This window comes from Notolepis coatsorum, assembly GCF_963971535.1.
Source record: "Notolepis coatsorum genome assembly, contig: SUPER_11_unloc_1, whole genome shotgun sequence".
NCBI classification, from domain to species: domain Eukaryota; kingdom Metazoa; phylum Chordata; class Actinopteri; order Aulopiformes; family Paralepididae; genus Notolepis; species Notolepis coatsorum.
Window position 1 is genome coordinate 490665 of NW_028174870.1, and position 27955 is coordinate 518619.

At 40.4% G+C, this 27955-nt stretch overlaps 1 protein-coding gene across 1 annotated transcript in view; it reads right to left on the reverse strand.

Moving 5' to 3' along the window:
* The window catches only part of LOC311237579 (store-operated calcium entry-associated regulatory factor-like), a 78698-nt gene that overhangs the window by 22898 nt on the left and 27845 nt on the right, over positions 1-27955 (reverse strand). Inside the window, exons 3-6 of the mRNA XM_084338422.1 lie at positions 26109-26295; positions 22405-22662; positions 8111-8285; positions 5301-5386 (exon numbers count right to left, since the gene is read on the reverse strand). Coding sequence (XP_084194548.1) covers positions 5301-5386; positions 8111-8285; positions 22405-22662; positions 26109-26295 — 706 coding nt within the window. The remainder of the gene's footprint in view (positions 1-5300; positions 5387-8110; positions 8286-22404; positions 22663-26108; positions 26296-27955) is intronic.

The window sequence follows — 27955 nt, forward strand, 5'->3', positions numbered from 1 at the left end:
GTAGTTTTTCGAAATTCGAAAGCCCTGAGTCTCTTCCTTCAAAAGACTACACTCACTTTTGGATGTGCCACTTCCTCCTGTCAATATGTGCCGGTTTCCGACTCAATGCCCTGAGATTTCTATAATCTTATATTTCACTAATAACAGTTAAAATAATTGGTAAACAAACGTAATGCTGAAAATATACACTTTTACTGTATATCTCGGGCTTAAGAGGTTAACTGTGAGGCCCAAATTAAAAAGACATTAGCAACTTCAGAGGCCAGAGGGTGGGACATATAAACACATTTACTATCAAATAGCATTGTGAGGCTGAACAACAGGACCAATTGACTATACATGTGCTTACATTTTTTTAAATAAACATTATTTTTTTAAATGGCTAAAAGTGATTTTGTAATTTTGCAACCGTGGGTCTTACTTTTAAGCCTGTGAGGCCCAAATAAAAAAGACATGAGCAACTTCAGAGGCCAGAGGGTGACACCTATAAACACATGAAGGGTGCCGTGACTGAAAAAAAAGGTTGAGAAACGCTGGTATATGGTGTGGCTCTTTGTGGTACCACAGTCATTTTTGTGGCTCTTAGTCTCTGTCTGGTTGGCCACCACTGATCTAGAGTCGCTGGATATACAGACTCAAAGCCATGTCTTATCCAGGGATAAATGATACCATTGATATGGTTTATTTTTTGTAAATATGGGAGTATCTTTCTACCTGTTTTGTTGGTGTTTTGCTATTCTAGTAAAAACAAATGGTATATAGCTTGTATATATGTGTATATAGCTTCCAATTGAAGTATTATGTAACCTATAATGCATGCTCAATGGATGCTCAATGAACAATGAAAATAACAGACCATCAATGACACCCACAACACACACATCCACACGCACACACTCACTTTAAATAAACAACACACTGTAGCACCCACTTTACCCACTTAGACACTAACACACACTTTATATTTATACTTTATATTATATTTATATATTTGGCATCAATCCCATGCACCTCAGTGCACCTCACCACCACAAGGTGGCACCACAAGCTAAGCTATACATCACCATTCTACACTGTACTGTATAGTAGCTGACTGTATAGACTGTACAGAAGTATAGACTGTACATATACTGTATATAGAAAAAAAAATTGTTTTGTTTACACTTGTTTACGTACTTGACTTTCTATTTTATACATATTTATAATATTTTACACTATCTTGTTATTTTATCTAGCACACTCTCAGGAGCAAAACAGAAAGAAGCATTTCATGCAAAAGTATTCTGTATTTCTGTATGACAACTAATAAAGAAACTTGAACTTGATGCAGGAGGTAGCCTGTCAGTCTTAAGCCCTTCCCATAGTCGAGCGGACCGTACACGGAGCAGACTCCCGCGGGCTCAAAGCGGACCAAAAGGGTACTCAAAGCAGACCCAAAGCAGAGTCCAAGTGCGAAGCTCCTATTTTCTGACGCGCGGACGTCCGCGGCGCCCACTTGGTGTCACACAAAACGCTGCTCATGGTCTTTGTTGACCATGACCTGCATTAAATGTGACACCGCGCGAGGAGAGTTTGAGATTTGCCCTTGTGGTAAAAACGATGGCAGATAGACGCACATTTTGAAGAGAGACTGGCAAATGAAGTACAGAAATACAGACATTTATATGATACATCACTCCGGGACTATAAAGATTATTATTAAAGCCAGTAAACAGAGCAGCTCTTCTTCATCATCTGATAATGACGCCATAACAGAAGTGTAAACAGCGCGAAAGAATTGTGGGGAAATATAGTAAACTGGCACGAGACATGTAGGAAATTGGTCCGTGGAGGTCCGCTGAGGTACGATCGACTATGAAAGCTCAATGAGTCCAGTGGACCTCCGCGGAGTCCAGTCCGTGTGCAGTCCGCTCGACTATGAGAGGACCTTGAGGGCGCATTCACACCTACCCTGTTTGGTCCACTTAAATGAATAGTCTGTTTTGTTTGTAGAGGTGTGAACACAAACCGAACTATTTTGAGGACCAAACAACCGAACCATGGTCCTCTTGAAAAGTTGGGACTCTGTCCGTTTCAATCGAACTATAGTACCTAATCCAGGAAGCAAAGTAGCCTACAGTGCATTCAGTGTGGCTCTGAAGTCAGACTCGCGCCGCTTGCGTAATGACAGTCTCTCCTCTCTAGACTCGCGCCGCGAGCGGACACTCTCTCTCTCTCTCTCTCTACTCTCTCTCTACTCTCTAGTCCTTCCTGTGCAGCTCTATATCTGGGCAGGTGGGAAGAAGACTTTGTGTTTCATCTATCCATATCTCATCTCTCGCTCTCTCTCTCTAGTCCACTTGCGCCGCGCTCATAATGACAGTCTCTCCTCTCTAGACTCGCGCCGCGAGCGGACACTCTCTCTCTCGCTCTCTCTCTCTAGTCCACTTGCGCCGCGCTCATAATGACAGTCTCTCCTCTCTAGACTCGCGTCGCGAGCGGACACTCTCTCTCTCGCTCTCTCTCTCTAGTCCACTTGCGCCGCGCTCATAATGACAGTCTCTCCTCTCTAGACTCGCGCCGCGAGCGGACACTCTCTCTCTCGCTCTCTCTCTCTAGTCCACTTGCGCCGCGCTCATAATGACAGTCTCTCCTCTCTAGACTCGCGCCGCGAGCGGACACTCTCTCTCTCGCTCTCTCTCTCTAGTCCACTTGCGCCGCGCTCATAATGACAGTCTCTCCTCTCTAGACTCGCGCCGCGAGCGGACACTCTCTCTCTCTCTCTCTCTCTCTCTACTCTCTCTCTACTCTCTAGTCCACTTGCGCCGCGCTCATAATGACAGTCTCTCCTCTCTAGACTCGCGCCGCGAGCGGACACTCTCTCTCTCTCTCTCTCTCTACTCTCTACTCTCTAGTCCACTTGCGCCGCGCTCGTAATGACAGTATCTCTCGCTCTCATTACGCTGTCGGCAACTGTTTATGTTTGTGAGTGGCTATAGTCCGATAGATGAATGACTTGGCGACTGTATGTCCTTTGTTTACAAATTAGATCAGCACCAAAAAGGGTAGTGTGAACGCAGACCAAAATCAGACAATGTATCATTTTCACATTTGGTCCACCAGAAAGTCCGGACTTCAGGTGTGAACACGCCCTTAGACTCTAGATCAGTGGTCAGCAACCTTTACTTAACTTTTCCCCCCTCCCACAAAATAAAATGCTCAGGGAGCCGCACAACCTATTTACCCTTAAAATGAAGATAACACTGTGTATAACGTTTTATATATCCCCAAGCATACCCCACATTTAGACCGACTTTGAAATAAAACCCTGAACTATTCAGGTATATTTGAGTCCTTCCCTTATTTATGGAACATTTATAAAATAAAAAGTAGTCCACTTTGAAAAAAGACTTCCATGTGTAGACCTACAGTACTTTGAAATAAAACACAAAAGGAGAAAAAACACTGGCATCTGTAGACCTACTTTGAAATAAAACCCTGAACTATGCAGCTCTATTTGAGTCCTTCCCTTATTTGTGGAAAATATATAAAATAAAAAGTAAATTTTTCGTTGTTCGCAAATTTCGCACCACATATCAGGCATACAGGTAAGCCTGCATCGTTAGTCGTGAAAGCAAATTAATCTGTCCATGCTGAATTAAACCCTCTATTTTCCTCAGACTTTCCTTTTTTTGGATTTATCCATGGTTACCGTCGGAAACTCAAGATTAGCCACTTGCAGACGGCAGGGAGAGGCACGGGGTGTGACGTACTGTATATTTTAGTTGATGAAAAAAAATTTCATTTCAGTGTCACAGTATGACACCGATCTCCAAAATAAGAGAACAAAAAAGTGTTTTTTGGGGCCAGGGAGCCGCAGCTGGGCTCCGGAGCCGCAGGTTGCCGACCCCTGCTCTAGATGTTGGACGACCTCTAGTGGCATAATGCAATTATGACAGCTAGACCTCAGGCTGACTAAGTTCTCACAGCTGAGCTTGATAGAGTGATCAGCACAGCCTCCTTTAGAATATAGCTCAGTTCACCCATGTGTCTGTATGCCCTGAAAAAGGCCGATAGAGAGGCCAAAACGTGTTGATTGTTTTTTTATTGTTCTAATATGAACTAAGAGACTTATTAAAGCTTTTTTATACATGAATAGTGTCTGGAACTCCTTTGTTTTTTCACATAGAGAAGCTGGTTTTGTTTCTGTAGAAGAAACCATTTTTGCAGCTTATTAACAAGATCATCTGTTAATCAGTGGTTCTCAACTGGTCTAGCCTCGGGACCCAACATTTTCCTTAGTCATTAAGTCGCAACCCAAATTTTTGAACCACTATGATTTATTAAAAAAAAATATTGCAGTAATACACAATATTTCATGCACTGTTAAAAACATGAAATAAACACAAAAAAGTGCAACAAAAGTGCAACTAGGGCTAAAAACCCAATGAAATAAAATAATAATAAATAATATATGCTTCTTAGCAGATTTCTTAGCTTAACATAACAGACCTATGTTTGGGGGAACTAATGGGATAACTGGGGTTGCAACAAAGGTGCAACTAGGGCTAAAAACCCAATGAAATAAAATAATAATAAATAATTATGCTTCCTAGCAGACTTCTTAGCGTTTGGGGGAACTAATGGGATAACTGGGTTGCAACAAAAGTGCAGCTAGGGCTAAAAACCCAATGAAATAAAATAATAATAATAAATAATTATGCTTCTTAGCAGACTTCTTAGCTTAACATAACAGACCTACAGTAAGTTTGGGGGAACTAATGGAATAACTGGGGTTGCAACAAAAGTGCAACTACGGCTGAAAACACAATGAAATAAAATAATAATAATAATAATAATAATAATAATAATAATAATAATAATAATAATAATAATAATAATAATAATAATAATAATAATAATAATAAATAATATATCCTTCTTAGCAGACTTCTTAGCTTAACATCCCAGGGAACTAATGGGATAACTGGGGATGTTGTTTGCTCCTGACAAGAGTCTCAAAGTCTGGGGTGATGGTAGACAAAGCAACTCTGAGGTCATGCTCAATGTCCAATCTGTTCCTCTGCTTTGTCTTCAGCTGGACCAGAGCTGAGAAGCCACTTTCACAAAGATAGGTAGTGCGACCCACCAGTTGCGAAACACTGATCTATATGGTATTTCAATTTACGTTTTCATCAAACCAGTTACTGCTGGATAAATAAAAGGTAGAATAATGAAGTAGAAAGAAAGGTAAATAAAAGGTAAAATAATGAAATAAAAAGAAAGGTTAAGAAAGGTCAAATAATAAAAAAGCAGTGTACCTGTCGCAGTATGGGTTCCAGAGCTGAAGGGCTGAGGGACATGAGGTCTGGGGTTGTTGTAGTTGGTGTAGCTATGAGGCTGGCCCCTGGAAACACACAGCACTAGTGTTAGGGTTATATACTAACCCTCATCATATCACTAGTTATATAACAGCGGTTAACACCGTCCTTACCATCATATCACTAGTTATATAACAGCGGTTAACACCGTCCTTACCATCATATCACTAGTTATATAACAGCTGTTAACACCGTCCTTACCATCATATCACTAGTTATATAACAGCGGTTAACACCGCCCTTACCATCATATCACTAGTTATATAACAGCTGTTAACACCGTCCTTACCATCATATCACTAGTTATATAACAGCTGTTAACACCGTCCTTACCATCATATCACTAGTTATATAACAGCTGTTAACACCGTCCTTACCATCATATCACTAGTTATATAACAGCGCTTAACACCGTCCTTACCATCATATCACTAGTTATATAACAGCTGTTAACACCGTCCTTACCATCATATCACTAGTTATATAACAGCTGTTAACACCGTCCTTACCATCATATCACTAGTTATATAACAGCGCTTAACACCGTCCTTACCATCATATCACTAGTTATATAACAGCTGTTAACACCGTCCTTACCATCATATCACTAGTTATATAACAGCTGTTAACACCGTCCTTACCATCATATCACTAGTTATATAACAGCGCTTAACACCGTCCTTACCATCATATCACTAGTTATATAACAGCTGTTAACACCGTCCTTACCATCATATCACTAGTTATATAACAGCTGTTAACACCGTCCTTACCATCATATCACTAGTTATATAACAGCTGTTAACACCGTCCTTACCATCATATCACTAGTTATATAACAGCTGTTAACACCGTCCTTACCATCATATTACTAGTTATATAACAGCTGTTAACACAGTCCTTACCATCATATCACTAGTTATATAACAGCTGTTAACACCGTCCTTACCATCATATCACTAGTTATATAACAGCTGTTAACACCGTCCTTACCATCATATCACTAGTTATATAACAGCTGTTAACACCGTCCTTACCATCATATCACTAGTTATATAACAGCTGTTAACACTGTCCTTACTATCATATCACTAGTTATATAACAGCTGTTAACACCGTCCTTACCATCATATCACTAGTTATATAACAGCGCTTAACACCGTCCTTACCATCATATCACTAGTTATATAACAGTTGTTAACACCGTCCTTACCATCATATCACTAGTTATATAACAGCTGTTAACACCGTCCTTACCATCATATCACTAGTTATATAACAGCTGTTAACACCGTCCTTACCATCATATCACTAGTTATATAACAGCTGTTAACACCGTCCTTACCATCATATCACTAGTTATATAACAGCTGTTAACACCGTCCTTACCATCATATCACTAGTTATATAACAGCTGTTAACACCGTCCTTACCATCATATCACTAGTTATATAACAGCTGTTAACACCGTCCTTACCATCATATCACTAGTTATATAACAGCTGTTAACACCGTCCTTACCATCATATCACTAGTTATATAACAGCTGTTAACACCGTCCTTACCATCATATTACTAGTTATATAACAGCTGTTAACACCGTCCTTACCATCATATTACTAGTTATATAACAGCTGTTAACACCGTCCTTACCATCATATCACTAGTTATATAACAGCTGTTAAATACAGTCCATCGCTTTCAAGGTGCCATATGTTTTCAACATGTTTACAGAATAATCTAGTTTCAATAAAAAAAAGTCCTATATATTTAACCGCTACCCCACACCCTAACCTAACCTAACCGCTAGCCCACACCCTAACCTAACCGCTAGCCCACACCCTAACCTAACCTAACCGCTAGCCCACACCCTAACCTAACCTAACCGCTAGCCCACACCCTAACCTAACCTAACCACTATCCCACACACCTAACCTAACCGCTATCCCACACACCTAACCTAACCGCTATCCCACACACCTAACCTAACCGCTACCCCACACCCTAACCTAACCTAACCACTACCCCACACCCTAACCTAACCTAACCACTACCCCACACCCTAACCTAACCTAACCACTACCCCACACCCTAACCTAACCTAACCACTAGCCCACACCCTAATCTAACCTAACCACTACCCCACACACCTAACCTAACCTAACCACTACCCCACAGCCTAACCTAACCGCTAGCCCACAGCCTAACCTGATTATTGTTAAATAATCTTAACAACTGGGTAGTAGATTATAGGTAGACCGTGTTCCTGGCTCTATCCCTCTCTCCATCCATCTATCCCTCTCTCTATCTCTCCATCTATCCCTCTCTATATCTATCTATCCCTCTCTCCATCCATCTATCCCTCTCTCTATCTCTCCATCTATCCCTCTCTCCAACCATCCATCCCTCTCTCCATCCATCCATCCCTCTCTCCAACCATATATCCCTCTATCTATCCCTCTCTCCATCCATCTATCCCTCTCTCCAACCATCTATCCCTCTCTCTATCTCTCCAACCATCTATCCCTCTCTCTATCTCTCCAACCATCTATCCCTCTCTCCAACCATATATCCCTCTATCTCTCCAACCATCTATCCCTCTCTCCAACCATATATCCCTCCCTCCATCTATATATCCCTCTCCATCTATCCCTCCATCTATCCACCCCCCCCCCCCTCCCTCCCTCCCTCCACCCCGTTCTCCCTCCACACATCCCTCCTTCTCTCACTCTCTCCACCCCTCCACTAACCTCTGGCTACCAAACAGGTATCCCAGCATGCCTCCTGTTCCCAGGCCTGTCCAGAAGCCACCTCCTGTCCCTGAGCCTGGCACAGCACGGCCTCCTGGGTAATGCGGTCCATGGGTGAAGTTACTGTGGAAGCCATAGCCTGGGTTAGCACCGGCACAGCCTGGCGAGGACGGGCCTAGAAGGATAAGAGACACCGTTATTCAACCCCATCCAGGTATCATCAGGAATGAGAGGTAGGATAACAGGAATACAATATCAAATAAAATATGAGAATAAAGAACAAGAAATAGATGAGACATTTTTTATATCTGATCTGCAACTGGATCTCTGTGTGAGTGAACAAGTGAGACATATATATCATAATAATAATTCCTTTTATTTATATAGTGCATTTCAATAACCCAAAGACGCATATATATACTCTATCAATAATATCACTATACATGTACATACAGTATGTACAGCCACCCTGGTATTATATACAGATATATATGTCGTATTATCTACTGCTAACAGTGGGGCTGTTCCCTGAGCCTAATGCATGCACAGAGAAGAAAAGGGTATCTGCTCCAGGCAGTCCCGGCGCCATGGGCGGGCATTAGGGGGCCGGGCCCGCCCACTGAGTCAGCTGTGCCCACCCTGGTAAAAAAAAAAAAAAAAAAAAAAATTCAATCAAAGTCAACTATCCAAATCCTTAGTCGGGGACAGCCCTAGTGGGCACTGATGTCAACAACAACACTACTGAAGCTAGCACGGCACTCTGTGAGAATTTGTTTTCTACCCTCAAGAACGTCTTTACAAAACATCGCCTTAGTATGCTTCATCGACGCAACTAAGGCCAATTTAATTCAGTTGGCATTTGAGAAGGACTTAACAAAAAAGTTCAGGAATGAGTGGAGGGGCATTGTTTTAAGAAGATTTCACTCTGTCCCCAAACACCGCTTGCCTCTCTACTTATGATGGTGAGTAGCCTGTGGAGGAATTTTGTTTGCTTTTTTATGCACCTTATTTTTGTCAGTTCAGTTCAGTTTGCCAGTGAATTCAGAAGTGTTGAATAAATGGAGACTTTTCAAAGATATAGAATAGAAATGTATTATCCTGAGGGAAATTTGACACTGCAAATCACTCAACATTAAACATTTAGACAGAACAAGTCACAAATAAGAATAACAAAACAAATGGCCTAAGAATAGAATAAAATGAAATAGAATAAAAATAGAATAAAAGATGCAGTAAATAAATACAGTAAAAATATACTGAAGTCTACAGTAGGTGTAATAATGCACAGTGCTGTTTAAAAAGTAAGAGTCCAGGAAGATGGTAATTGTCACTCTGTGCTCAGTGATGCAGTGAGGCACAGTGATGCATTGTATAGTCTGATGGCTGTCGGAATGAAGGACTTCCTGTGCCGTTCAGTGCTGCATTTAGGTAGTGTGAGCCTATAACATGCTCCTCCTGTCAGCCAAGTCTGTGTATAGTGGGTGGGAGGGGTTTTCCCTGATGGCCTGGAGCTTAGCAAGGTTCCTCCTCTCCGCCACCCTCGCTAGAGTCCAGCTCCAACCCAACCACGCTACTGGCCTTCCTGACCATCTTATCCAGCCTGTTTGTGTCCCCTGCTCTCAGTCCGCTGCCCCAGCAGGTCTGTTATATATATCCGTTCAGTCTGTTTTTGTATAAGTGAAAGTTCTTAAGATAGAGAGAAATTAGATTTTTCAATTGCCCCTCTGCTGTTTAGTTCAGCACCGTGGGCAGCGCCAAGCAAGCCACAGCGCCGCTGTCCCAGCTGAAACGTATAAAAGGGAACCTGTGTTGAAAAACCATTGTGCCCCCCCGAGAACATTTTATGCCCCCCCACTAATTTGTTTCTGCAGCCTGGTCTGGCTCCAGGGTAGATGGTAAATAAGTTAATTTCCCAAAAAGTTGGCGTGTTCCTTTAAGTGACCAAATCAATCCCTAACCGTAACCATTCATTCTGTTAAATAATAATAATACACTTTACATTTACATTTAGTCATTTAGCTGACGCTTTTATCCAAAGCGACTTACAAGTTCTGTACAACAAGTCATCAGGAAGGGCACAACTCTATCAGCTGAGTAACAATGTTCATCAAAGTGTTGCGTGTTACAGTGTAGGTTAGTTTATTAGGACAAGTCCATGACAGTAAGGTTAGTTAGGGTTGGTTTTATTTTTATTTATTTTTTAGATACTGGTTGAAGAAGTGCGTCTTTAGTCGATGGCGAAAGATTGGACGGGATTCGGCTGTCCTAACTGGGGTGGGTAGTTAATTCCACCATTGTGGGGCAAGGACTGAGAATAGGCGGCTTCTCTTTGATGACCCTCCCGGAGCTTGGATAGGAGTAGGTCTGAGGCGGCCAGAAGATGCAGAGCGTAGGGGTCTTGAGGGTGTGTAGTTAGAGACCATTGACCGGAGGTAGGCGGGAGCGGTTCCCTTTGCCGCACGGTATGCCAGGTCGAGGGCCTTGAATCGGATACGTATACTTTATTTGTATAGTAAGTAAGTAAGCACCTTTCATACATGTCATGTAGGTCAAAGTGCTGTACACAAACATAGGCATATATAACGATAAAAGCAATAAAGTCACAGTGATCAGTTAAGATCAATGGTTAAAAAATGTTTTTTTTAAAGAAAAAATTACGTAAAAATGAAAACAGTCAAGAAAGTTTGGGAGAACAGGTCCGCACAAACACGTCCGTTCAGTAGCAACCGGAAGTAGGAAGTGCACTAAACCAATGCACTTGTACAGTAGGTAGCAACGTTAGCTCTCATAACGTTAGCCAGTTAGGAAGTAGGAAATGCACTAAACCAATGCACTTGTACTTGTTTAGCAGCAACCGGAAGTAGGAAGTGCACTAAACCAATGCACTTGTACAGTAGGTAGCAACGTTAGCTCTCATAACATTAGCCAGTTAGGAAGTAGGAAATGCACTAAACCAATGCACTTGTACTAGTTTAGCAGCAACCGGAAGTAGGAAGTAGGAAGTGCACTAAACCAATGCACTTGTACAGTAGGTAGCAACGTTAGCTCTCATAACGTTAGCCAGTTAGCAGCTCCGGGTACAGCAGGTAGCAACGTTAGCTCTCATAACGTTAGCCAGTTAGCAGCTCCGGGTACTAAAAATAAAGCATCACATTAATAAGACAACAGTAATAAAAGTATGGCAATAGGCAAAGTACAGTAAAATAACATTTCAGTAAAAGATCAATACATAAAAAATAAACATAATAATAAAAACATTTCAATAAGATACTCGCTTTCCCTAAGGCATGGTACACTATTTGTAAGCTAGACTGTATAGGTACGTTTTTAATTTTCCTTTAAAAATGTGTATGGAGCTGGCGTTCCTGATGTGTGTTGGTAGTGTGTTCCATAGTTTTGGGGCATAGTTGGCAAATGCCATACTTCCGATCCTCTTTTGGTTTCTGGGTGTGTCTAATAAACCTGTAGTGGATGACCGTAGCGTTCTTGAGGGCAGATAACTAACTAGGGAATTTGCTATGTATTTTGGGCCTTGCTCATTAAGAGCTTTATATGTCAGGAAAAGGACCTTAAAATCAATTCTATGAGTTATTGGAAGCCAGTGCAGAGTGGCTAGGACTGGAGTGGTATGTTCTCTTCTCTTTGTACGAGTTAGTAATCGAGCTGCAGCGTTTTGGATAAGCTGAAGCTTCCCAATGGTTGCTTTGGGAAGACCAGTTAACAGTGCATTACAATAGTCAAGCCGGCTTGAGACAAAAGCATGAATCAGGAAGTGTCGGGGGCAGCGTGAGCCTCCCACGCGTTACTCCTCGCCACTGAGAGATCGAGCTGCGCAGGTGAAAAGATGCGACTGCTGTTACCTCAAGTACCGGAGGGGACTTGTGCTATGTATGACTTAGTCCACATTGCAGCCGGCTTGTGGGAGGCAAGAAACTGCGTTCGTGACAGGGGAGGGTTGAATTGGATGATACGAAATTGGGATGGGAGAAAATATAGAAAATGGGAGAAAAAGTGGATTAAAAAAAAAAAAAAAAACATTGGTTTTATTTAGCCATGGAGAGATTTCAGTTTTTACCTTTTTAACCTTCAGAGGGGCGACAGTATCTAACACTGTTGACAAGGTGCTGTGGAAGTTTTGCACTATCTGATTTAAGGAGGATTCACTGCATTGGTCATAATATGATTTCATCATACTAGAGAATTTTGCTTCAACTCTAGCGTCCAGAAGCCTTCTGTGAACTAGGAATTAGCTTCTGGTCCTATGTAATATTAGACTTGTACCATAGAACACACAATAATGGTCAGATATTGGAATTTGTTTTACTGATACATTCTCAATGTTTAGCCCTGTTGTTATTAGTAGGTCCAGAGTGTTGCCATGTTGGTGGGTGGCCTCGTGAACATGTTGCATCAGTCCAAAACTGTCCAGTAGGTTCAGAAACTCGCAACCCCTGGGGTCATCCTTTTTGTTGATATGAATGTTTAGATCTCCATTAAGAATGATTCGATCATACCTGGTAATGCAGATCGATATGAGTTCTGAAAATTCCTGTATGAAGTGTGGCGAGTACTTTGGTGGTCGATACAATGTCACACACACTACTGGCCAGGGTTCGAAATTAACGGGGGCTTGGGGCAAAAATGCCCTCGAAAATTGACCAAATGCCCTCGAAAATCAGTTAAGGGGGGCAAGAAAAGCCCCAGACAGTTTACTAATTATATATATAATTATATATATGCTCTACAGTGCGAGCATTTCCCTCGTATTTGCCCCTAATAATATGTGTGTGCGAACCGGAAAAATAATTTACTTGCAGTGTGCGAGACGAGTGAAGATTACAAAACAGCTCCGCTGTTAATAGTTCAGAAACTGGACTGAAATTCAGTTTTTGGGTGGAATGCAAGGAGGGAGGGAGGCGGGGCCCGCTGCGTGTTACAGGGTGCTTGAGAGGTGCGAACGCAGACAGACAGAGAGCTCTGCTTTCATCAAGCATGCATAGTGTAACTTAACGTTAGCAAGCTAAGCATCTGCATAGCGCGACCTGTGTAACGTTAAGTAACTTGTGTTCGGCGGGGAAAGACCGTTCCATTTGTAACACAACTTCAAAGAATAACATCCAAATCCGATCCCGATGCGCATTTCCTTCATTCCACAGGGCTGAGCGCGCAACGTATTTCATTGATAGATCTGGCCAGAGCCTATACTCACAAACGTTCCAGTGCTGTCTTCGGGATGATTTTAATCCAAACGTCCATTCAAAACTTGTATTATGAAATAATTCTGGGATGTCTGACTATTTCCCTATGCATTGGTGCGAGTTCAGCTGACAGTCCATATAGAGTCCATGACATAGTTCATGAGATGCTCTGTTCTTTTGTTGTGTTTGAGGTGGATGTTGTTGCGTGTGTGGGGTTTTTCATGTATCAATTTGAAACAAGCCTCTTGACTGTTGGAATTAGGGATGTTAAAAATAAAATAGCTAATAATATTATTCAATATTAGACATTCATTGATCCAGAGGCCCTCAGGGACAATCATATTTAATCTATTTAGATAGAGTATGTATGTATTATTTACAGATAATTGAAGGTACCTCAAAAGTTTCAAAACATGAAACCAAGCCATGTCACACATCGTGTGTGTGTGTGTGTTACTTGAACAATTGTCACTGTGCTCCTAAATTTCTTTGTGTGCTCCTAAATTTGTATTTAGATTTTATTTATTAACATTTTATTTAGGAGCACATGTGCTCCTTGGGAAAAAGGTTAGCGTAGAGCCCTATATATGGAGACATTAACATTACGTTATCAAACATAGGGACGAAGACTGTAAAAAAAAGTGTCAACAATGTTTTATAATCTTTGTTAATTTTCATTATAAAAATGTTGTGCCCCCGAAATACAAAAAAAAGCCCCCCAAAATCAATTAAGAGGGGCAAAAAAAGTCCTTGAATTTTTTTTTTAATTTCTAACCCTGCTACTGGCAGTTCTGTTTTCAATACAATAGCAAGGTATTCAAATGATGAAAATGTTCCCAGGTCAATATCACTGCACACAAATTGAGTGGAGATGATGGCTGCTATTCCTCCTCCCCTCCCACTCTGTCTGTTTGATTGATAGAATTTAAAATTGGAAGGGCAGGTCTCAATCAGTGTTGCTACACCAGTGATGTTGTCTAGCCATGTCTCTACTAAAAACATACAATGTACACCATTTTTTACTATGAGTTCATTTATCAGAAATTATTTTTGTTTCAGCGCTCTAACGTTGAACAGTGCTAGTTTTAGCTGTACGGGTTTTGTAGTGGGGCGTGAGACAGTCTGTGGTTGAACACTGATATTGATTAGGTTCGATTTACATATGGGACGTGACAATGAGTAATTGATTAAACATTGTCTTGTTTGCTGATGATACCAATTTGTTTTGCTCTGGAAATAATTTAAAGGAACTAGCTGAATATATTGTGTATGAAATGACAAAGCTAAAGAAATGGTTTGATGTAAATAAGCTATCACTGAATCTGAAAAAAACAAAATTTATGATTTTTGGCAATCGAAAACTAGATGAAAATATAGTACTGACAATAGATGGAGTTGATATAGAGAGAGTTAATGAATTTCGTTTTCTTGGTGTGATTATGGATGATAAATTAACATGGAAATCGCACATAGCACACGTTAAAAAAAAGATGTCCAAGAGTATTTTTGTTATGAATAAAGTAAAGGATGTGTTAGAGTATGAGGCAATGAGAACACTACTGTTGTTCACTCATCTCACCTTATATCAGTTATTGTGTTGAAGTATGGGGGAATACTTATGGGACCAATATAAAACCATTATATATACTACAGAAGAGGGCCATAAGAATCACACATAAAGTGAGTTATCGAGAACACACAAATACATTATTTATTAAATCTAGAATAATTAAACTTGAAGACATGGTTAAGTTTCAAACAATGTTAATTATGTTTAGGGCAAGAAATAATACACTGCCAGAAAAACTACAAAATCTTTTTCATTTAGAAAGTGAGTTTAGTAGGAGAAAATACAATTTTAAACATCAGTTTGCACGTACCACACTTAAACAGATGTGTCCTTCAGTTATTGGTGTAAAGTTGTGGAATTCTCTCCATAGCGAGCTTAAGGGATGTAATAGTGTTTATCAATTCAAAGAAAATTATAAAAAAATTATATTTAGTCAGTATGAAAATCAAATGTGATCTGAATAGTGAGATATTTTCTTTTCTTTTTTTTCTCTCTTTCTTTTATTCTTTATTATTATTATTATTTAATTTTTTTCTTGTTTAACTGTGGATTGTGAGTTTCTTGTATAATGGTATGAATTATTATTTGTGTAAATTAGGTTGTACGCCGACCATTAAGTAAATACTTCTTTAGTTTAGGAATAAGGGGCAGGTAACTATAAGATTTATTCTTCTTCCTGCTCCTTTTGTCCATGGAATGTTATTTATGATTGTGTAATGAAGAAACTCTGATTGTATGATTCCATGTGGCAAATAAAAACTCTGAACTGAACTGAATCTGAACTGATTGGTCTTCTGGTGGTCAGAACCGGGATGACACTCAGCGTGTTTCTTTGTAGGTAGGCTGCTTCTGTAGATAGTCTACAGAGCCAGATAGGCCTAGTTGTCAGGCCAGTGATGCTACACATTGTATGACGTTATGCTTTAGCACATTTACCCCCGATATGTTTGGATGGATGCCATCGGGTCTGTAATGGTCTTTCCTGGACCAGAGTTATTTATATGGCAAAGTTCTGTAGCAGTACAATAGGTCTGTAGCCATTGGTGCAACCAGAACAAACGGCTAAATCGTTCAGATCCACGACCTATGGATGGAATGGGGCCGGACACAATGCATATTTTGCCCAGACTCTCAACAGTGAGAATGAGTGATTCAAAGTCAGATTGGAGTTTAGCGGATTGTCTAGCCATTACGTCATTTGTTCCGATATGAATGATAACGGTGTGGGCGGAGGGATATCTGTCGATGATTTCAGGAGTACACTCTAGTAAATCAGTAACCTTTAAACCGGAAAAACAATATGTAATGCCGTGTGGTAGCACCTTTCATACAAAAATTGCAGCTCAAAGTGCTTCACAACTGAAAAAAGACAGGCATAAAATGAGCACACGAGTGACCAAAACAATCCCTAACCCCTAACATAGTATTGTCCATAGATGGAGTTGATATGGAGAGTTACTGAATTTCGTTTTCTTGGTGTAATTATGGATGATAAACTAATATGGAAATCTCATATAGCACATGTTAAAAAAAAGATTCCCAAGAGTATTTTTGTTATGAATAAAGTAAAGGATGTGTTAGAGCAGGGGTCAGCAACCTTTACTATCAAAAGAGACACCCCCCCCCCCCCCCCTCCCACAAAATAAAATGCTCAGGGAGCCGCACAACCTATTTACCCTTAAAATGAAGATAACAGTGTATAACGTTTTATATATCCCCAAGCAGACCCCACATTTAGCATAAAACGCCTGACAATTGCATACCCAAAGTAATTTGGGATTTATTATACTTTATACATATAGCACACAGTTTGTTGCATTAATGGAATTATAAAGCAACAAAAAGAAAAAAAATTACTTTTTATTGCTGTTTTTACCTGTTATAACAAAGGAAAACCTCAAACTCTTATGAAGAGGAGAAAAAAGACTGGCTGTGTAGACTTATTTTTAAATAAAACACAGAAGAGGAGACAAAACACTGGTGTCTGTAGACCGACTTTGAAATAAAACCCTGAACTATTTCAGGTATATTTGAGTCCTTCCCTTATTTGTGGAACAAAATAAAAAGTAGTCCACTTTGAAAAAAGACTACCAGGTGTAGACCTACTTCGAAATAAAACCCTGAACTATGCAGCTCTATTTGAGTCCTTTTGATTTGAAATCTTTATTTCGAACATATAAATGAATACAAACAAAATAAATAACTAAACAAAATCAAAACATAACTCAAACTAAATAAATAACTAAACAAAAGCAAAACATAACTCAATTTACATGTTCGAAAAGGAGTAGGAAGAAGTATACACTTATTTAATCCTACCCCTTTTCCACTACTCAAATGAGTGTACTAATTCGACCGAACTAGCCATGGGAACATTCACTCTGAAGCACTGGTTATTTACGAACTGTTCGTTCTAAATCTGTCACAGAGAAATGTACACAAGGGTTTCACACACAAAACCGGGGTGGTTTGAAAGCTTGGCGTTGCTAATAAACGTTTTAAATAATTTTTATAAACTGGTCAACACTGCATTATTTCCGGCATTGGGTGCCGGTGGAAAATCTATAAAATAAAAAGTAAATGTTTCGTTCTTCGCAAATTTCGCACCACATATCAGGCATACAGGTAAGCCTGCATCGTTAGTCGTGAAAGCAAATTAATCTGTCCACGCTGAATTAAACCCTCTATTTTCCTCAGACTTTCCTTTTTTTGGATTTATCTATGGTTAGCTTACTGGGGGGTCGGAAACTCAAGATTAGCCACTTGCAGACGGCAGGGAGAGGCGCGGGGTGTGACGTACTGTATATTTTAGTTGATGAAATATTTTTGTTGACTAAATATTTTAGTTGATGAAATATTTTTTCATTTCAGTGTCACAGTATGACATCGATCTCCAAAATAAGAGACATTTACATTTTTTTTTTTTTTTTTGGCCAGGGAGCCGCAGCTGATTGGCTAAAGAGCCGCATGTGGCTCCGGAGCCGCAGGTTGCCGACCCCTGTGTTAGAGTATGAGGCAATGAGAACAATCTACTGTTCACTCATCTCACCTTATCTCAGTTAGTGTGTTGAAGTATGGGGGAATACTTATGGGACCAATATAAAACCATTATATATACTACAGAAGAGGGCTGTAAGAATCACACATAACATAAGACACAAACATATTATTTATTAAATCTAGAATAATTAAACTTGAAGACATGGTTAAGTCTCAAACAGTGTTAATTATGTTTAGGGCAAGAAATAAGATACTGCCAGAAAAGTTACAAAATCTTTTTCATTTAGAAAGTGAGTTTAGTAGGAGGAAATTAAATTTTAAACATCAGTTTGCACGCACCTTGTGTCCTTCAGTTATTGGTATAAAGTTGTGGAATTTTCATTCAATCTTTATTTATACTCGATAATACACTGAGTAATTAAACTCATTTACAGTGCCGTCGAGATGTTACATACACAAGTGTCACAGTGTGTTCATAAATATAAAGACATCAGACAATCAGAATAATTAAGAGCACATTTTAAAATACATTAAAAAAAAAATAATAATAATACAAAATCTTTTAAAAAGAATAAAATAGCTCAAAATTAAAACAGAGGTAATAATTTAAAAACAATTACATATTGTGGTGACCTGATTGGTCAGTAAGGTTCTAAACCGACCCATAGACACTAGAGTGTCTAGTTTCAGTGTTTCCTGCAGGGTATTCCATGAGGTAGGGGCAAAAAAGCCAAAAGCAGATCTACCAAGTTCAGTACAAACTCTAGGCACTCTAAGTGTAAGCCAAAAACTGGATTGTGTATGACAGGATCAAGTGGTCCATTCCAATAAAGAACTCATATAATTTGGACAATCTCTAATTATGGCTTTATAGATAAAAAGATTGCAATGCAACTTACGTCTCTCTGCCAGAGAGGCCCACCCGACCTTATTATATAATATATAGGATACAATGGTGAGTACCATAACTATCACCGGTGATAAATCTAATGGCTGAATTCTCTCCATAGTGAGCTTAAGGAATGTAATAGTGTTTGTCAATTCAAAAATAATTATTAAAAGAAAATGTAGTCAGTATGAGATTCAAATGTGAATCTGAATAGTGAGATATTTTCTTTTCTTTTCTTCTTTATTATTGTTATTATTATTATTGTTTAATCTGTGGATTGTTTGTTTCTTTGTATATGGTATGAAATATTATTTTGTGTAAATTAGCTTGTACGACGACCATCAAGTGATACTTGTTTAGTTTAGGAATAGGGGGCAGTTAACCATAAGATTTATTCTCTTCCTGCTCCTTTTGCCCATGGTAGAACTGTATTTATGATTTTGTATGAAAACTGTATGATTGTATTGCTTCCATGTGGCAAATAAAACTCTGAATCTGAACCCTATCCCTAACCCTATCCCTAAAGGCTCGCGAGGTAGAGCAGTCGTCTGGCAATCCGGAGGTTCCCGGTTCGATTCCCGCTCCTCCCGGGCAGCGTGTCAATGTGTCCTTGAGCAAGACACTTAACCCCTAATTGCTCCCTATGAGCAGGTTGGCACCTTGCATGGTTGCCTCCGCTGTCGGTGTGTGAATGTGTGAGTGAATGGGTAAAATGTGAGTAACAAATTGTAAAGCGCTTTGGATAAAAGCGCTATATAAAAAAGCAGCAATTTATAATAAAAAAAAAAGCAGCCATTTCCCCCTATCCCTAACCAGCCAAGTAGCACTGACACTTCCACCAGGAACAAGCAGAGCATAAAAGAACCAAAGCCAACACCTCATGCTAAGGCTAAATTTGAAAGAACTTGACTTCAAACTTGCTTTACTAATCCTTTAACATGGGGTCATGCTAAAATAAAAGTACTTGACTTCTAACATGCTTTATTAATCCTTTAACATGGGGTCATGCTAAAATAAAAGTACTTGACTTCTAACATGCTTTATTAATCCTTTAACACGGGGTCATGCTAAAATAAAAGTACTTGACTTCTAACATGCTTTACTAATCCTTTAACACGGGGTCATGCTAAAATAAAAGAACTTGACTTCTAACATGCTTTACTAATCCTTTAACATGGGGTCATGCTAAAATAAAAGTACTTGACTTCTAACTTGCTTTACTAATCCTTTAACATGGGGTCATGCTAAAATAAAAGTACTTGACTTCTAACTTGCTTTACTAATCCTTTAACACGGGGTCATGCTAAAATAAAAGTACTTGACTTCTAACTTGCTTTACTAATCCTTTAACATGGGGTCATGCTAAAATAAAAGTACTTGACTTCTAACATGCTTTATTAATCCTTTAACACGGGGTCATGCTAAAATAAAAGAACTTGACTTCTAACATGCTTTACTAATCCTTTAACACGGGGTCATGCTAAAATAAAAGAACTTGACTTCTAACATGCTTTACTAATCCTTTAACATGGGGTCATGCTAAAATAAAAGTACTTGACTTCTAACTTGCTTTACTAATCCTTTAACACGGGGTCATGCTAAAATAAAAGTACTTGACTTCTAACTTGCTTTACTAATCCTTTAACACGGGGTCATGCTAAAATAAAAGTACTTGACTTCTAACATGCTTTACTAATCCTTTAACACGGGGTCATGCTAAAATAAAAGTACTTGACTTCTAACATGCTTTACTAATCCTTTAACACGGGGTCATGCTAAAATAAAAGTACTTGACTTCTAACATGCTTTACTAATCCTTTAACATGGGGTCATGCTAAAATAAAAGTACTTGACTTCTAACATGCTTTACTAATCCTTTAACACGGGGTCATGCTAAAATAAAAGTACTTGACTTCTAACATGCTTTACTAATCCTTTAACACGGGGTCATGCTAAAATAAAAGAACTTGACTTCTAACTTGCTTTACTAATCCTTTAACATGGGGTCATGCTAAAATAAAAGTACTTGACTTCTAACTTGCTTTACTAATCATTTAACTGCTTGAGTGCCAAAAAACGACTTAAGTCATTTCTGGGCCTAAGTCGTTCAGTGCCAAAAAACGACTTAAGTAGTTTCTGGGTAGTTTTTACCTTTTTTTCCGATTTTAATACCCTATTCAATGTCAGGGAGCTGTATGTTGCCTGTAAAAGGCATACTGGGACTCTGAAGGTGCAGTATCGGCCAGATCCTGCTAGTAGGCAGTATCGAGAGTGCTACACTGACCGGGTGCAGACCGGGTGCTACACTGAAAATGCTCCGGGGGCTCTTTTCCTCGTAATGGTGAACCTAGGGCTTCACCGATCGCATTGAATAGTTTTCGGGACCCCAGAACCATATGCTGTGGTGGATTATATCGTGGACCAAATGGACATACGATCTACCAGATGGCGATCAAATAATTGGAATATTCTTTTTGGAATCCCACCAGCCACAGGTAAGAAACATTTTACGTCAATTTCAGCTTGATGTGCATTGTTTTCATAGCCATCCCCTTGATCAACGTATGTTGTGGTAATAACGAATGCCGTTATAACTTATTGGCAATCAATTAATCAGAAACGACCCCCCCCCTTTCATGCATTCATGATGAAACATAATACCGATCATATGCATTTGGTTTTTTAATTGTAGCGTGTGTAGGGATGAAACGCCAATGGATTTAGTATAATACACGTTGCAGCTTATAACCAGCCTCCCATGAATTAGCCCGGATCATTCCGAAATAACACTCATATTCACCACGGTATAAAACGGGAACGTATGGATGGAGAAATTATTTCTTTTTTGCATCTTGAACGGAAGGTTCTTACTGTCAAATGATCATGGTATTGTATCCATAGCAATAATATAGAATATAGTTATAGCTCTACAAACAAGGTGATGCACTCCTATAGTTTAATGCGTGGCAGTGCATAGCTGGGGCCCGAAAACAGCGCAGCACTCAAAGTGTTAACATGGGGTCATGCTAAAATAAAAGTACTTGACTTCTAACATGCTTTACTAATCCTTTAACACGGGGTCATGCTAAAATAAAAGTACTTGACTTCTAACATGCTTTACTAATCCTTTAACATGGGGTCATGCTAAAATAAAAGTACTTGACTTCTAACATGCTTTACTAATCCTTTAACATGGGGTCATGCTAAAATAAAAGTACTTGACTTCTAACATGCTTTACTAATCCTTTAACATGGGGTCATGCTAAAATAAAAGTACTTGACTTCTAACATGCTTTACTAATCCTTTAACACGGGGTCATGCTAAAATAAAAGTACTTGACTTCTAACATGCTTTATTAATCCTTTAACACGGGGTCATGCTAAAATAAAAGTACTTGACTTCTAACATGCTTTACTAATCCTTTAACACGGGGTCATGCTAAAATAAAAGTACTTGACTTCTAACATGCTTTACTAATCCTTTAACACGGGGTCATGCTAAAATAAAAGTACTTGACTTCTAACGTGCTTTACTAATCCTTTAACACGGGGTCATGCTAAAATAAAAGTACTTGACTTCTAACATGCTTTACTAATCCTTTAACACGGGGTCATGCTAACATTCTGTATCACCTACCAGTGAAGTCCGGTCTGAAGCCTGGGGGCGGGGGTCCTGCAGCGAATCCATGGCGATTATCTCCAGCGTCCCCCTCCTGCCCCCCCTGGGCCGTGTTCCCACTGAGGAAGAGCTTGTAGACGCCGTAGCCTAGCAACAGTAGCACGGCAACTCCCCAGAGGCTGCCGGAACCCTCGCTCGCCAATGGCTCCTGGTTGCCATGGTAATGCTTTTTACCGGAGGAACCACCGAAGAAACTTGAGGCATATTCTCCAAAAGCTGTGAGAGAGAGAGAGAAAGTGAAAGAGAGAGAGAGAGAAAGAGAGAGAGAGAGAGAGAGAGAGAGAGAGAGAGAGAGAGAGAGAGAGAGAGAGAGAGAGAGAGAGAGAGAGAGAGAGAGAGATGGTATGACTACTGCTATTAGCATAATGTTTAACCACTTAAGGATCAGACCATCACGCACACGTCGCGGCACTTTGCCCTCGTCTGTCGGCTTTTATGACAAAGATGGAACTCCCTCTGGTGTTGTGATCGTGGTATTCACTGATCTTTGGGAAGTATTTCGACATGTACATGGGTACCTTAGTGGTGTAGTGCAGGGGTCGGCAATAGGCGGCCCGCGGGCCGAAATGGGCCTGCCAGCAATAATTTCTGGCCCGGCAGTTTATTTTGAGAATATGATGTTTATTTTACGCGCAGGAAATATTAACTTGTGACGCCAGAGTGTCTTTGTGAAGCTGTATCTATCTATTCATCATATCTATGTCTGTCACTATAGCCAATTGAAATGCTAGAAATGGTCACGTGGACTGGGAGAACCAATGGAATTTCACTTTCACTTCCGCGTTTGGGATGCGATCATGCAAGCGACTAACGTTTGCAAAAATGTGTTAAAAATAACAAAACAAACGTCTTTGGATAGCTTCTTTGCAACGGGGAAATACCAACGGAGGAGCCAGAAGAGGAGCCTACGACCTCCAAGACACATAAAGCTTCTTTTAATAAACAGGAGTCATACTTAAAATACGGGTTTATCGCAACAGGTGACTCTCGCGTGTTGACATGGCAACACGAGGCAATGAAGCAACTGTGTTCAAGTTGGCAGAAGATAAAGTAGTTGCATTCAACGCGAGTGGACATTTGACATGTTTCAAACATTAGCAAGGATTTTGTAGGACCGAAACAGAAACAATAATAAGCCCAGGGCAGGGCTGCATTATGGTGAGTTGTGTTTTAATAATAATAATACATTCGATTTATAATACACCCGCCGCGGTGCTGCAAATCAAATGCCCACCCTACTGATCTGTTCATGCGTTATAATAATAATAATACATTCGATTTATAATACACCCGCCGCGGTGCTGCAAATCAAATGCCCACCCTACTGATCTGTTCATGTGTTATAATAATAATAATACATTCGATTTATAATGCGAGCACCTGCATTAAAATCAAATGACTGATCTGTTCATGTGTTATGCACCCGAGAGGCACTTTATAATAGAAAAAAGACAGTGCAAACATGTATATGTCGCTTACAGTTTATTATGCCTATGCAGCTCATTTATTTTGACAGTTAAAAAAAAATCACTATCATTATATTAAATTAGCCATTGTTTTTGATACTGGCCCGCCATTCAATGGTTTGGGGAACATTTGGCCCGTGAGCAAACCTAATTGCCGACCCCTGGTGTAGTGTATCTTGTAAACCAGGCCCATTGCAAGTTGCTGTACTCTGTTGTCTACTCTAAGCCATCCTAGGTTGTCAAAGTGGGCAGGGGTGAAGTGGGTTTTAGGAGTAAGGTCAAACAGTAGTCTGACCAGTTTGTTTTGTGATGTTTGTAATCTTGTTTTTAGCGCCTTAGAGGTGCAAGCATAGTCGTAGTACCCTTGAATGAGTGCTCCTGGGTATTCTTGTTTACCAGAGAGGAGATCCGGTACAAGAATCGAGTTTGTTGGTTGACTTTTTTTTTTACATTGGATGCCATTTTGTCACAGGAAACATTAGCCTCTAGGATGGAACCCAGGTAGGTAATATCTTCTTTCCTTGTGACAATATTGTCACCCACTGTAACTGAGAAGCCGTCGGTCTTGCTGAGTTTGTTATTTGATCCAAAGAGAATGGACCAGGTGTAATGATAGTTTGTTATCAGCGAGCCATATGCAGATTCTGCAGAGTTCAGAGCTGAGGGCTTTTTCAACCTGTAACTTGTCCCTGTCAGAGACCAGCAGGGCTGAGTCGTCCGTGAACAGGAACAAGTTGCATAAATTAGGAACAGTAGCTATCCTAGTATGCCTCCTTGTGGAACACCACAGCTCACTGGGAGGGGAGGGGGGATTGTGTACCGTTAACCTCCACCACCTGTTCTCTCCCCTCCAGGTAGGATTGCATCCAGCTCACTGATGAACTATCAAAACCAATTGCTTTTAGCTTGTCAATCAGAATGGAGTGATTGACAGTGTCGAGATGGAGGTAAGAATAGAAACAGGGCGGTAGTTGCCTGGGTCTAATTTGCTGCCTTTTTGTGCAGGGGGGTCACTCTCGCAATTTTGAAGTCCTTGGGGACGTGTCCCTGTTTTATGGAGAGGTTTATTATGTGTGTGATGACTGGGGTGATGGCGGCTGCTGAGTCTCTGAGGAATTTGGAGGGGATGTTGTCATGGCCAGTGGCGCTCAGTTTTTTGAGCACCTCATCTGTTGTTACCATTTCGAGTTTGAAATCATCTTTGCAGAAGGCTAGGATGTGTTCTACCCCAAAATGCCCTGAGTGGGAGGGTAGTTTAATAACCAGTGTTGTGGCTATGTTTGTAAAGAAAATGTTTAAGTAATTGGCTACATCCAGCTTGTCTGTGATGAGTGTTTTCTGTCTTTATGTTGATGTTTGTAAATCTGGTTTTTAGTTTTTTACTGCAGCCTAGTTGGTTGTTGAGTAATTTCCAAAGTTCACAGGGTTTGTTTTTGTTTTCCTCAGTTTTGTCATTGATGACATTTATTTTTGCAGATTTGATCATGGTGTTTACATCGTTTATTAGTCTGTTTCTTTGTTGTTTGAGTTCAACCACGTGGGCTTGGAGTTCACCGTTTGAGCTTTTGGTAAGCTTTGACTGACTTTTATGAAGTTCAGAGCATTTTTTTGTCTCTGGTTTTCATAGCTGTCAGTATTTCGTTGTGCATCCATGGCTCAGCGTGATTTTTAACCCTGGTGGTTCTTAGGGGGGCCATGTTGTTTAGTATTGATGAGAATTTGGTTTTGAAACCAAGCCATGTTTTTTGAACTAGTGTACCACTGAGCTCATCTGACCAGTCCAGACTCTCCAGTTCTTGGTTAAAGGCCTCGCTAGAGTAGGTTTTGAGTTCCCTAGATGTGACTGTTTTGTGACAGCCGGCCTTTTGTTTTAGCTTTTTGTGGGTACAGAATATCATATAATGATCGCATAACCTGCATGCTATAAGGGTTATGGGGCTAGGGTCTTTACTCTTGGCTACATTTATAAAAAAAAAAAAAAAAAAAAAACGCAACTTTAATTCATACAGTCTGTAGAGATGGATTGATGGCGTGATGTCATTTGCGGTCCGCCAACGGACCACTCGGGCTAAAGAGGTTAAGGTTAATTTTTATTGTTTACAACTTTGAAATAAACAGTATTTTTCTGACCAAACCAAGCTGTGTAAAGAATCGATAATCAAAGAATCATGTGTTCCCTCCATCCCACCATCCCACCTCCGAAGCCCTTGGAGCCGTGGTAGCCGCCCGGCCTGTGCTTCCCCTCCTGGGTGAGTTCCAGGGTGAACTCCAGCCCACAGGAGCCCTTCAGGATGTAGGGGTCGTCTGGATGATTGTACCCCTCACAGCTGACCTCCACCTGGCCCAAGCGGAACGCCTTGTCCATGTCGGTCTTACATTCCCACTGGAGAGAGGGAGACATTGTCCAGGTCAGTCTTACATTTACATTTAGTCATTTAGCTGAAACGCTTTTATCCAAAGCGACTTACAAGTTCTGTACAACAAGACAGCAGGAAGGGCACAACTCTATCAGCTGAGTAACAATGTTCATCAAAGTGTTGAGTGCTACAGTGTAGGTTCGTTTATTAGGACAAGTGCATGACAGTAAGGTTAGTTAAGGTTAGAGTTTTATTTTAGTTTTTTTATTTCAGATAATGATTGAAGAAGTGCGTCTTTAGTCGACGGCAAAAGATTGGACAGATTTCGGCTGTCCTAACTGGGGTGGGTAGTTTGTTCCACCATTGTTCCACCCATTGGATCAAATCTGAGGTCACTAGTCTCGGGGTTATCATAGATTCAGAACTGAACTTCAATTCTCATATTAACAAAGTGACGAAAACATCGTTCTTCCATCTCAGAAATATAGCAAAAGTATGACCATTTATTAATCAAAACTGTAACTGAGGGGTACAATTCCCTGACTGTATTACTAGATATGATACTTACTACCACTACCTTTGTACTTAATATTCGGCCACCCAGTACACGGCATAAATATATTATCATGAACACTCTCACGTAGATGAAACGGATCCAACACAAATGTACGAATTAGAAACAGGTCTTTATTTCCTACACAGCGATGGTGTGTAGAATAAGCACTTAATCACTTAATTACATTTATGAATTGAAATAGTATGCACTTTTATGGCAAGGAGTATTCGTCGGTATATCAATAGATAATGTCCAATCTCTGAAGGCGCAGGTGGTAAATATACGACCTGGAATAGTTAAGGAATAACAGCAATGATACTTTAATGATTATAGGCTGGATACACTAGAGGGGGTTAATCCGGTCGCTTGTAAGCCGACAGGAGTAGGAGGGGGGGGGGGGTAGAATCCAGCTGCCTCGTCCGGCCAAGGGTATCCCAGGTGAACCCACTGTAGTGCCGTTCAATGCGCCGGCGATCCTTGGACCACAGATGAAAGCAGGTGGACTCTTTGTGGGCCGGCTCTCTCCGGTCCACGGGGGAGAGATGTGGAGAGACCTCGTCTTGCAGAGCGTCTCCTCACCTTGCGTCCTCTCCAGGGGGGGGGGGGTTCCAACACACGGTAGTGTCGGGGGTCTTTATCCATAGAATAATCAAAGTATCCAAAGCATAATCCGTGCCTGGGAAGGCGGGCTGTCGTCGGTAGAATAATCCGGTATACAGGTCCACTCGCTCGTCGGCTCTGGGGCTCCTCGGGTGCAGCTTCACATAGGGTCAACCACCCTGGGTAAGCAGCCAGTTCTCTGCCCGAAACGATGGGGTACTGACTACGGTAGTATTCTCACCGCACGAAGCACTATATATTAACAGACTATTATTAGCTTAATAGACTACGTCCAACTCGACGATATAGTGCCAAATATGACTATTCAAATATTAATATACACGATGTCTCAATACCGATGGTAGGCCGAACTTGGCCTTACTCCCACACGTGGCATCGCGGGGAGGCTTTACGTCTGTGACTCTATTGGAGGGTAAGAAACTGGACTGAAAAGAAAGTCCTACTTTAGTAGCGCAGTATATATACGCACTATGAACAAATAGTCCCATTAGTGGTGCGGTAGCCAAATT